The sequence below is a fragment of the Natrix helvetica genome (genome assembly GCF_964273705.1).
Source record: "Natrix helvetica genome assembly, chromosome: Z".
Lineage (NCBI taxonomy): Eukaryota > Metazoa > Chordata > Lepidosauria > Squamata > Natricidae > Natrix > Natrix helvetica.
Window position 1 is genome coordinate 117,434,089 of NC_138554.1, and position 13,197 is coordinate 117,447,285.

The 13,197-nt window shown below is 39.8% G+C and overlaps 2 protein-coding genes across 2 annotated transcripts in view; both read left to right on the plus strand.

Moving 5' to 3' along the window:
• Window positions 1-386: 386 nt before the first annotated feature.
• CLDN12 (claudin 12) lies at window positions 387-11,288 on the plus strand. The gene is made up of 4 exons (XM_081932266.1): window positions 387-1,406; window positions 2,305-2,340; window positions 4,273-4,326; window positions 6,183-11,288. Exon 4 carries the CDS (start codon window positions 6,204-6,206, stop codon window positions 6,939-6,941), a length of 738 nt encoding a protein of 245 aa, XP_081788392.1. The 5' UTR covers window positions 387-1,406; window positions 2,305-2,340; window positions 4,273-4,326; window positions 6,183-6,203; the 3' UTR covers window positions 6,942-11,288.
• A 1,537-nt stretch (window positions 11,289-12,825) lies between these two features.
• Window positions 12,826-13,197, plus strand: part of LOC309401938 (pituitary tumor-transforming gene 1 protein-interacting protein-like) — a 31,545-nt gene continuing 31,173 nt past the window's right edge. The window contains exon 1 of the mRNA XM_081971317.1: window positions 12,826-13,065. Within this exon, the coding sequence (XP_081827443.1) occupies window positions 12,888-13,065 (178 nt within the window). The 5' untranslated portion in view covers window positions 12,826-12,887. The remainder of the gene's footprint in view (window positions 13,066-13,197) is intronic.

Genomic DNA, 13,197 nt, shown 5'->3' on the forward strand with positions numbered 1-13,197 from the left:
GGCTGGGCGGAGCGGTGCAAGGACGCCGGGCCCGAGGCGCCGCGCGGCGGAGGCGATCCAGGCCCGGGCGATGGAGACACACGTCTCATGCCTGTTCAGGGACCGTCCCGAGGCTTCCCTGAAGCCTTCGAAGCGCTTAAAACCACCCTCCGAGCAACCCGGAAGTCACTTCCGGGTTGCTCGGAGGGTGGTTTTAAGCGTTCTGAAGGTTTCAGGGAAACCTCGGGACGTTCCCTGAAGCCTCCGCAGGGCCTCCGGGGGGGGCGGGGGAGGCTCTTTTCGCCCTCACCAGTCTCCTATAAAGCCTCTGGAGCCCGGGGAAGGCGAAAAAAGCATGTAAAAATGGGGGGAGGCGTTGTGCACGGATGCGCACTGGGGCGCGCGCATTGCATTATGGGTGTGGCATGCCTGCACATGACCCCCCCGCGTTCCCCCCACTTGTGGCACGCGAGCCAAAAAAGGTTCGCCATCGCTGCCATAACCTGTGGCTCATTAGATATATAATGGCTGGTTTTATCTAGCCAGTAGATCTAGCTTCTGAATAAACTTTCATCTAGTTATGCTGTAAATTCTCTGAAGGCAGAGATGAGTAAAATGAAGGCCCAGGGCCGGTAGATTTTTATTCCTTTTTGGCAACCATCCCTCTGATTATAGTTGCTGAAAATCAAGAATACCCGTTGCACCATATTCAGATTTGTGTGAGCTGGCCTTCCCATTTTACTTTCCTATAAAATGTCATGTCAATTTTTCCTAGATCCAAGATTTGGCTGTGCATGCGTTTCCTTTTTAAACATGAGCAGCTTGCTGTCTTTCTAATGCCAAATCAGCTACTGCTTTAAAACTTGGCTATTGTCAGTTCAAACTAGAGTTGTGAGATCTAACAGCTCAAGAGCAATCAATCCACGGATGCATTGCAGGAATGGAACTGTTTTTTGTCCTAACGATAATGGTATTAATGTTCATTAAAAACACCTCTTCCAAATGAAACTTAAAGCGTCACAAAGACTCTAAAGAAATACTGTCATTTTTGTATATTTTGTAATTAGACATCCATTTTAATAATTTTAGGGTAAAAATCCATTCGCAGAATTCACACTGGCTTGTTAAAAAAAACTGGGTTAAAACAATCCTAACAACTAAAAATCTCGAAGGCGATAGCTCATTTCACGCAAACTGCTTCCTTTTGGCAATTAACCCCGATTCGGTCCTCAAAAGACAATCTCAATTACAGCCGGGAGGTGTAGACTTCAGTATTAAAGGAGGATCTTGGGAATTGTAGTCTTTGGAAGCACCTGGAAACTAAGAGAACTGTGGAGACAAACTACAGTCCCAGGAAGCTTTGGGCAGACCTGGAAAAGGCAGCCACTTCCTGAAAATCCGAGGGATCGAAGATGGATTCGGTATTTGTAAGTCTGTGCATTGTGCGTGGGAGGCGGGTTAGAAAGGGGAGATTTGCTGTCTGTCCGCCTATCTGTTTATCAATAAATGTATAATTTTCATTATACATTAATGAGCTTTCTTCCTGCCGGTCCAGACCGCTAAGGATTGTCATTTTTTTATCGGTGTATTGTTCATTTCTATGAAATGCGATTGTATAATGATTATTACGATTGTTTGTTATACTTATACTGCAGCTCTGCCTCATTGAGTGTCAGAGGCTTATCTGCCAATGCAAAATTGGGTAATTGTGATAACAATGATGTTCCTGAAGCACAAGATCCAGAATTTCAAACCAGCATGGCTGGTTTGAATGATAAGGGAGGCGGATGGGAATTGCAGTCTTGTTGCCTGCCTAGTAGAGCATATTCCCCGTAAGCCAAATATTCTAATACTTGGAAGAAAACAGTTTTTACAATTCTTTAAAATTAGGGGCCATTGTATGAAAATATTTGATGGGATAGATGAGGAAAAAAATATAGTTAGCGTTTTGTAAGATTTGATGCCACAAGTTGTCATGGAATCTGATTTATATGAACTTAATTAAAACTGGCTAAATTTGTGAAGGGCAACACCCCTATCTTTAAATAGTCTTTACAAATGTTCTGATTGGCTGCTTTGAGTCAGAGGATGAATCAAGTTGGCTGATAGAACTCTAATTATATTGTCTCTTAATTGCATGTTTCAAATAGGTATTTATATGTTGTCCTGAATCGTAATTTAACTCATCTACTGTAACTGACTGAGTTTTTTTCACCATCTTAGCCATAGACAGTAATGTAAACAAAATACAATATTTTGTATTGTTTTTTAGTTCTTTTTAAATGTTTCAGTTTGATAATGATTTTAAATTTTTCTTGATTACAGTAATTGGAACTGAAGAAAGTTAGATACAGTGTACAAGTAAGTGTCTTACTATATTGCAATATGTTTTCTTAGCTTTGTTAATCATATACTGTATAGAACTGATTGGGGGCTGAATGAGGTATGCATAGCCTGTGTGTGTATTTTGGTTCCATACTCTGATTTGAGATATATTATGTTGAAAACGTGTGTATTTTTATGCTCTTTCAATGATTTTGAATACTTCATAATTCTAATACTTAGAATTATGAATGACTGTTGGGATTTTTTGGGGCAGATGACCAGTTTAAGGACAATGGTAGATACATGAAGCTATAGAAAAGCTTAATGAAAATAATTTATTTTCAGTATGTTAAGATACATGTTTCCTGTGTTAAAGAGTGGCAACTGCATTTTACTATATTTAGGGACTGGATGTCTATGCAATGCTTTACATACTTGGCATTGGATTCTCTGTATGGATATATCTCTACAATATATTTACGGGTATCCACACCATTCTTGCAACTGGAAATTAAGAAAAAGTATATCTTACTGAGACATTTGAATTTGCTGCTTGCAAACAATACAAACTCATTTTTGAATGTGCCTTCAACGTAATGTTGAGGAGCATGAGCAGAATAAAGTGTTCACCTAAAATATTGCCTTTGAGAAAATACTGTTTGGAGAAAGATAATGAAGGATATGTTGATGCTACTTATTCTTATAGAGTTAGTATCTACATTAGATATTTTGCCTGAAGACACAAATTTGTTTAAAATATGTTTTCTTTATGTAAGAGTTGGTGGTTGTCAGTTTCATTGATTTTAGCACTTGCAGGATAAATTGAAGAGCGTAGCATCTTAGTTTCAGTTCGTATTCTGTACCACAGATATATCAAAATGTGAGTGAAACAATTGAGAGGAAAGTGTTTTTAAGTCATCTGATCCAAAATTATGTTACAGGGATTCACCAGCTTATCGTGAATGCTAAAAATGACTGTGACAGCTCTCCTTCAGTGTAATATTTAAGTTATGTCTAGTTTAAGTGCACAACTCCAGGACAGCTATGCATCTGGATAGAGCAATATTGTAAATTGGAAATGTATCTATTGAAAATAGTAAAGGGCCAGGCATTTCAAAAAGAAGTTTGCCAATGCAACAGATTAATGAAAAGAAAACTTAAGAAACAAGAATGTACTTTTTAAAATGGAATTGAAGTATTTTAGAGTTGCTATGGTTAACTGCACTCTTTTGCATTCATGCAGAATAAACATTCCAGGGTGAGTTTGGGCATCATTCTAAGCTGCTGTTTTTCTGCATGTTTAACTGTCATGCAAATGCGAGGAGCAAAATGCAAGTGAATGGCCTAAGTATGCTAGTATTCAGCTTATTAATGATAAATTGAATTTCAATGGAATCCTATCTTATAAATGTATGCAAACATGGCCACTGACTCAAAATAAAGCTATGTTTGCTCTAGAAACATTGGTCTACATATGTGAGTTCTTCTATTAATCTGAATTTAATTACACCTTTAAGTTAAATTCCATTCTCAGGGCTGAGGAATAGTACTTACCTTGGCTTATATCTTAACTGATAATAACATGGTTAGGTTTTGACCAGTGCAAATTAGTTTTAATTAAAAAGTCAGATAGCAAATTCTGTATGTGCTTGTACTAATAGCTAAAATTACAAATAGACAAGTGTTCAGTAATTGAGTCAGTTTTTACTTTTTTTTTGGAATTATTTTAGTGTAACATAACTTTTTGTATTAAAATTACATTCCTTTGCCATTAAATGGTTGAATATGATTGAATGTAGATCAAGAAGTAGAAACTTATTTAATTTGCTCATTTACTTGACAGTCAATTTAATTCACTTGACCTTATTTTCAGTAAGTAAATAAGGGTTGTGGCTCTTAAGAAACCGGTTCAAATAATTATATTGATTATTTGCATTACTTTTTGTGACCAAATTTAATATATTATAGGTAGTCATTGACTTACAGCTTGGATTGCTTGAAGCTACGACAGACCATCCAAAGGTATTTATGCCCCTGCCATTATTCACCCTTATGACCAACCACAGGAAACTGCCGTGCCCCCCTTCCCCGAAAGCTATCTCTCGCACCTATCCTGTTGGGTCCCTGAAAGCCTCAGTCTTCTCCAAAGCTTAGCTGTGCTCTGTTTATTTGTGGAGCCTCCTTAAAAAATCCCAACAGTCTTTTGAGCAGTACTGCTTGCTTGTGGAATAGAATGAAGTTGCCTTGAAGCCAGCAGTTTTGCAAGAAAGCTGAGTCTTGCATTGCATCAGCCAGGCTCCTTTGCAAAAACACCAAAAAGGTAAGTTCGATGCTGTTGGGGCCTGGAGCTGAATGTGGAGTAGGGTCAAGACTTGCAAGTGCCTGGGATGCTGGATAAGAAGTAGACTGAGCCTAATAAAAGACTTAACAGTTTCCTGCTCTGGTGGCTTCCAATGCCCAGTTTTAGGCTGTCTTAAGTGGCCTGGCTGGAAACAGGCCAAATCCTGCAAATCCTTTAAATTGCTGGATGGGAAGTATCCCATTGGCCTACAGCCCTGATGGGAAAGCTATGGCACGCGTGCATCTCTGCGGGCATGCGAACCATCATCATCCCAGCTCAGCTCCACCGCACATGCATATGCACCTCCCATCAGCCAACTGGGTTTTGGGGTCTCTGCCACGCATACATGGGGGTCACACTCATGTGCAGGGATCATGCACGCATGCATGGAGGGCGGGGTGCACATGGGGCAGTCGCACATGCAGGCGCGGGGGTTTGGGCATGCGTGTTGGTTGTGCATGCATTTCATTATGGGTGTGCGCGTGCAGTGCATTATGGATGCATGCACGCATTGCAATATGGGTGTGCACACGCATATTTTTGGCACACAATGATAAAAAGGTTAGCCATCATTGACCTACAGGCTCTACCTGTCCTTTGTGCACCAGTGGCTCCTTTAAGCTCCCTTATTTATTTATTTATTTTTATTTATTTCTTGGATTTCTAAACCGCCCCCTCTCCCAAAAAGGGACTCGGGGCGGTGTACAGTCAAATGCAGATAAAAATACAATAATATAAAACAGTTAAATACATTTGGGTGGAGGAGATAAGGCTGTACAAGAAATAAATATATTATAAAAACCCTAAAAACATCCCCAATTAAAATACCCAAACCCAATTAAAATATATCCCCAAGAGATAAAACTAAGAGAGTGCCAGGCCAGCTGATTGAAATAGGTGAGTCTTTAATTTTTGACGGAAGGAACGGAGGTCGGTGGTAGTTCGAATATCAGGGAGGAGGTCATTCCAGAGGGTTGGGCCCATCACAGAGAAGGACCTACTCCTAGGTGTCGCCCGCTGGCATTGCCTAGCGGACGGCACCAGAAGGAGTCCCTCCCTGTGTGAGCGGATAGGTCGCAGGGACGTGTGTGGTAGGATGCGATCCTGCAGATAACTAGGTGGGTTACTGACTGGGGCTGACTGACCAGGAATCCCGAGGGACAGAGAGTGGAGCACCAGATGCTTCAGGAATGGCGTGGGGAGCTTGGAAGGCCCGGAGCAGGCAGATCTGGGCCTGTACAAGGCCTCCAAGTGCCTTCCTCACCACTAGGGCACCCAAGCTGTAACAGTGCATTGGTGAGAATAAGAATGGGAGATCATTACATGAGTTAGCCATTGTGAGCTGCAGCTGTAAATGGGCAGGTTCCACTATGGTTCCATAAGTCGAGGATTACCAATGCTATTAGGTGATACGCTGATAACATTGAATCATTTACTGCAAAGGTCAGCTGTATCCACCATTTCTTCTTGGTTTTTCATCACACCAAAATGAATTCTTCATACAAGTTTCGTTGGTGCTCTTTCCCAATTTTTCCAGGAACCTTTTTCACCCATTGCAATGGGCTGCCGGGACGTTCATGCTGCGACGGTCCTAGCCTTCCTCTCTGGAACAGCTGCTTTATCGGGACTCATTGCTGCTGCACTGCTTCCAAACTGGAGACAAATGCGACTCTACACCTTTAACAAAAATGAAAAGAACGTGACCGTTTACACTGGGCTGTGGATTAAGTGTGTTCGCTTTGATGGGAGCAAAGACTGTGTCATTTATGACAGAGAGTGGTACACAGCAGTTGACCAGCTAGATTTGCGTGTCCTCCAGTTGGCGCTTCCCATTAGCATGTTGACCACTGTCTTGGCCCTTTTTCTCTGTTTAATTGGCATGTGTAACACAGCCTGTGTATCCACCGTGCCCAACATCAAGCAGGTCAGATGCCTCATCAATACTGCAGGCTGCCATCTTGTGGCCGGCCTTTTCTTTCTTCTTGCTTGCGTCATTTGCCTGATACCGTCAGTTTGGGTCATCTTTTATAATAGAGAGCTGAATCAAAAATATGAGCCTGTTTTCACCTTTGACATTTCTGTTTACATTGCTATTGCCAGTGCAGGTGGCTTATTATTTACAGCTATTCTCTTATGCCTCTGGTACTGTGCATGCAAGACCCTACCTTCCCCTTTCTGGCAGCCTCTATATTCACATGCCCCTAGTGTGCACAGCTATGCTTCCCAGCCATATGCTGCGCGATCACGGCACTCTGCCATTGAAATTGACATCCCTGTGGTGACGTGTACTTCTTAAAAGAATGGGTCAAGAAAGCCAAACATCCCTTTGCGTATTCTCCCCCATTTACAAGTTAAGTGCTTTCCCACAGCTTAGCAACTTCTGCAACTATAGCAAGGGTGTGTATAGTTTGGTGACTTTTACTTCCATTACTTAGATTGATAGGAAATGGGAATGAGCAGGCTGAAATTCTAGAAGCAACTGCAAATTTTTAAGGACCTCTGAAACCAGCAGTTTTTGTAAGTTTATAAACAACAAACTTTAGTAGTATCCTCTTACTTTTACAGAACTCAAGTTTCTTCCATAAAATATAGTACAGAAAATGCTATTGTGCTGTTTGTCTTCCAGTATGTGAAACAGTTAAGTACAGATAGTCCTTAACTTACGACTGTTTGTTTAACAATGGTTCAAAGTTACAATAGCCAGAAAAAAATAATTTACAACCTGTGCTTAATGTCTGGCACACCACCCTTGTGGTCATGTGATCGCAATTTGGGTTCTTGGCTATCGGCTTGCATTTACGACTGCTGCTGCATCCTGCAGGCATGTGATCACAATTTTTTATCTTCCCAACTGATTTCAATTTAAAATGTCCATTGGGCATGGTGGATCTGCTTAATGATCACATGAATTACTTAACTATGGTGATTCACTTAAGCATTGCAAAAATGGTTGTAAAATCCAATCTGGTCACATTTTATAACTGCAATAACTGTTTCATACTTATGACCGATGCTGTGTCTCAAGGTCATGTGGTCAGATTTTGTGAACTTCTCAGAAGCAAAGTCAATTAGGAAGCCAATTCACTTAACTAACTTATCAATTGAAGTGATTCACTTAACAACTGTGGCAAAAAAGGTCATAAATTGAGGCAAAACTCACTTAAACATCTTAATAACATAAATTTTGGACTTAATTGTGGTCGTAACTTGAGGACTACTTATAATAGTTTGACATTCAGTATGCACAGTAATAGTTTATGCACACATTCAATCCTGTGTCTATTCTTGTGTTTCATTTTGCACATACAAAATATATTTGTCAACATTTTTTTAATGTTTGTTAACTTTGTTCCTATAAAGATTACCATTTCTAAAAAAGCATAAAGCAGGAGTAAAACTACATTGCCTAAAAAAATTGTTTTGTTAAAAAAAATGTTAAAACTTCCTTTTTCCAACAAAAGAAATTATGTAAAAGTCTTTTTACAGACAAAACATATGAGTAAGGTAACATCAATATCAGAATAGTCTCAGGATTTATTATGGGGGCAAAGTCAAAAGTTGGACTGCAATTGCCTAAGGGTTTATGCTACCATGGTATATATATCCTTTTATTATCAAATATTTTTATAACTAATGTGAGTTTTTTCTTTCTAATTAAAATAATAAGTATTCTAAATATTTGTTAACATAGAAGAAAATCCTCCTATTCTATTGAAAAATTCCTTTCTGATTTTAGATTTTTCTTAAAGTAGAGAATTCCATTTATGGGCTACTTTTTATAAGTGGTTTCCTGAAAGCCATGTTCCAAATAAATTATACTGGGTATAGAATATTTTTACATAATATTATACTTTTGAAGATGAGATTATCATTAAAAACACTTGCTGTATTGTTACATGCATATTGGCTTGGTTGTAGATCTCACTTTATTTTCTTATGCAGGAGGCTATGCTTTCAGTAGGATTTCCCTCCCCCCCCCCCTTTACTGTTTTCTAAGTAGTACCAGAAACAGATATGAAATTTAAAGTATACTATTTGATCTCTTTTTAAGTGAATAAGAATTTACAAAAGCTTTTAAGCATATTCTGGAAATTAAATTAAATTTAGTATCTTTCTTATTGGTTTCTAAGAATATTATTTTTTAATTTGATTTAAACAGTAAAATAGTAAACAATTGAAGAAAGCAAAGTTTTGTTTATGATCTCTATTTCTTTAGGTAAATTATTGGAAATTGTTCTGTATTAATGTTTATTTTGCATTTACCATTACAATTATATGCACATCAACCTGAGTCATTGATAACTTTGTTTTGTATCAGGAATTTCTCAGAAATATTGAGTGTGTAACACTCTTAGCAATGATATTTGCACTGTTTACAACTAAAAATTCAATGTTATAAAGGGTTTATATTTGCACTTAAATGAAATTCATAAATGGGAAGTGAGTACAATTCCCTTCAAATAGCGGCAATTAATGAGAATTACACATAAAAACAGCTTCAAAATGCAGAGCAGGTTTTAAGTTATATGTTATATTAATGACAAACATATAACATTGCTTCTTCTTCAGTTCTCCCATTCAGGTATTAAGTTTCTATTGTCTTTTGGAGAATTTGGAAATCTTAAGGAAATGTGTTCTGATTACTCATTCTGCAATTCTTATTTTACTAATGAGTAGGATTACGAGTGAGAAGACTCAGATTAGTTTTAGAAACTTGATGGGTGATTTTGAACTAGTCATTCTTTCTCAGGCTTCCTACCTCAGAGTTGTTTTTGCAGGAAAAATTAAAGGACGTCCTATGAATAATATACAAGCTCCTTGTATAAATAACAAAGGAGGTATGAAAACAATTAGCATACAAAGTATCAGTTACATCATGCAATATAAATGATGGGACTGATGTACTTAGCTTAAAGGCTCTGTTTTACCCTTTGTTAAGGATATTGTGTAGTAGTTATCAAGGAGACCAGGAGACTGTGAGTTCTAGTCCCACCTTAGGCACAAAGCCAGCTGGGCGAACTTGGTCTTTCAGCCCTAGGAAAGAGGCAATGGCAAGCCACTTTTGAAATCTTGAAAATTTCAGGGACTTGTCCAGGCAGTTTCTGATAATTAGACACAATTGAATGTATGCAAAAGAAATTACTCTATTGATTGAGTTGCCATGGATATAGCCACAAACTCTCTGGAACTATTTTCCAAAATAAATACTCCATTACGTACTCTGTTAGCTCAAGTTCCCTGAAAGAAAGTATGTCAGGATGATCTTTCGGGAACCGGGTGAGTTTGATTGAAATGGTGGTTGATATACTTTGTATTATGGCTGGTGCTTTGAATATCTGAAGAAGATGACTCAGATAATGCTTTGCAGGATTGCTGTGCTTCAGTTTGGTCATGACTCCATAGATGGCTGTTCTATATTAAAGCCATTTTTTAATGGATTTTAACTCAATGTACTGGGATTCTGCAAATACTAACTTCCTTTTCCGGGGATAGGTTTTCACAGCCAGTATCTGTTTAACAGTATTGAGCTTCAAGATTTAGTGACGTTAGGGAACAGATTTCCTGATATTTTACCAACCATCTTCAGAGACAAAATTCTCTGCCACATGGACCACAGGCAACTGAACAGGGGCTGACTACTCGTTTTTATAGCCATACAGTTAATAAAATTATATAAAACAATATAATTTTGTAGCCTTTATATATGTCCTGACTGGCTATAATGTCAGGAACCCAATCAAACCTTGCTCGGTTATCTGTGGTCTACATCGGTAGGATTCAAAACTTTTTACTACTGGGGGTGTGGCTTGCTGGACATGACATGGCTTGCTGGGCGTGGCAGGGGAAGGATATTGTAAAATCTCCATTCCCACCCCACTCCAGGGGAATGTTACTGCAATATCCCCATTCCCTCCTGATCGGCTGGGACTCCAGAGGCAGAGAATAAATGGGGGCAGGGGCAGTCAGAGGTGGTATTTACCGGTTCTCTGAACTACTCAAAATTTCCGCTATCGGTTCTCCAGAACTGGTCAGAACCTGCTGAATATCACCTCTGGTTTACATCACTAAATCTGAAGCTCAGTACTGCCCATATTGCTTTTCTGTTTTAAGAGTATAAGGCTTCTAAGCAAAATGAGAAAGTTACCATCAGTGCCAGCATGTTAAGTGGCATCAGAGTAATAGCTCTGTGCCCTCTGCCCCATCCTCCAGCTAATCACCTTATGTGGGTAGACAACATCCCTCACTGATGTTGAAGAGAAATTGAATTGCTTGTCTAGTTAGGCTTTGTATATTTTCTTAATGAAATATTTATTATAAATGGACTTTTTGACAGTGCTGACTGCTTGTGCATGCAGAAGCTATTGAACTGTGACTTGGATATAACATTGATCTGTTTCTTTTGAATTTTATCTTGTCTGGCATGATTTAAATAAGAGTAATTTTTCAAATGCAAAATTTTGGATGTGAATCCCACAACTCATTTTAGAATAAAGTTTATCTTTGTGTTGCATGGAAGTGTATTTAATCAGAGTTGCCTCCTGTGAAGAATTCTGCTTTTGACATTTAATAATATCTTATAGTATATGTTTTTATGTAAAGTGTGTATTTTTAATTAAAAAAAATAAAACATTATTTTGCAAAGGGTGACAATATTTTGTTGACATATAGAAAAGTCATCTTCATTGTAATAGTACAAATTCAAGTATTCTGATTAGGTTTTTGGAAGTGGGAGTGAGTCAAAAGGTAGCAGTTAAAGATTTGTAGTTATTTAGCAACTACAATTGGGACAGGTAATTCAGTCATTAAGTAAAACGGTCACTTAGTGAAATCACAACCCAGCTTAGAATCTTAAATCAGCTTTCCATTGCTTTACAGACCTGTGAATGTCATAAGTGCCAGGGTCGATTGCAAAGTTACCACAGTCCTAACTGAACAATTGCTAAAGATTTGTAGATTTATGACCACAATTAGGCACAGAATCACAGTCATTTGTATGAAACGGTTAAGCAAGGCACATCACAGAGAAATTCAATTACCACAACCCCATAGTGTCAAAGAATTAAGGCCTTTGAACTATGGTGCTGGAGAAGACTCCTGCGAGTCCCTTGGACTGCAAGGCGATTAAACCGGTCAGTCCTAGAGGAGATCAACACTTACTGCTCTTTAGAAGGCCAGATCCTGAAGATGAAGCTCAAATACTTTGGCTACCCAATGAGAAGAAAGGACTCACTGGAGAAGAGCCTAATGCTGAGAAAGATTGAGGGCAAAAGAAGAAGGGGACAACAGAGAATGAAGTGGCTGGATGGAGTCACCAAAGCAGTAGGCATGAGATTAAATGGACGCCAGAGGATGGTAGAGGACAGGAAGGTCTGGAGGAACGTTGTCCATCGGGTTGTGATGGGTCGACAAGACTTCGCAACTAACAACAAAAGAGTTTGCACTAATTGACAATGGAAGCCCTTGTTCATATTTCCTTCAAACTAACTCCTATGATTGGGGTGGGGGGTGGGGGAAGATCATAGCCATATAGGTTCAGAATCAGAGTTGAATCTTTATAAGGCGGTAGCAAAGAGTTTGAAAATAATGAAAAAACTTAAGAATTCTTTTAAGGTTTTTTGTCAGGCAAACTATTAAATGGGACCTTGCGTGAGGTTTGTAATTCACATCAGTCTCAGATATCAAGTGCTGAAAGCACTGAATTAGGTAATCCTGATGTTAAAAGAGATTTTCCACCAACGAAATTTATGGTCTCCGTAATATACGTCATCTAAGTGCGTTTCTCAACGCCTGCAACTTTAAAATACGTGACCTCAACTCCCAGAGTTCCCCAGTCAGCACGCAGAGTTTCTCAAACACCGCTAGGACTTTAAGAGGAACGCACTTCAATTCCCAGATCCACCATACTGACTGAGGAATTCTGGGAGTTGAAGTCCATCCCTCTAAGTTACTGAAGATGAGAAGCACTGCCCAATAGAAATAGTTCGTACAGCCCGCCACCCACCTTATTTACAGCACAGCCAAAGATTCCCCCGCCCGCTCGCCCCCCCCCCATTATCATCCATTTCTAGAAACGGCGCGGCGAACCGAAAGCGCGCGAGAGAGGAAAGGAAACCCCCCCCACAACGCATCAGGGTCACGTGGGCGATGACGAGAGATCTTATTCGCCCAGGGAGGCCTGGGCGTTTCCCACGCTGTTAAAGTGCGCTTGCGCGAATCAGGAAATAAGTTCTCCCTGAATTCTATGGGAGTAGGTGGGCGGAGGAGTGTGTGGCTTGTCGGCTTTGCATTGGGTGAATCGATGGCGGTGACCATGGCCTGCTGGCAGCGTTTCTGGACTTTGGCCATTCTGTGCGTCTTGCTATGCCTCTGCCCGACGATGGGACTGTACACGACGTCCCCTTCGCCGACTCCTGGTCCGTGTAAGCGAGGAGCGGTCCCGTCTCCCTGTTTGGGCGCGGGGTGTGGGAGTGCATTGCGGGAGAGGGAGTATGGCTCGGCTTCCTTTCCCGCCTCATGTGCAGCTCTTCGGCGGTGGGGAGAGACTCCTTTTC

Coding starts and splice junctions, on each gene's coding strand:
- CLDN12 (XM_081932266.1), top strand. CDS start 6,204: ATGGGCTGCCGGGACGTTCATGCTGCGACGGTCCTAGCCTTCCTCTCT.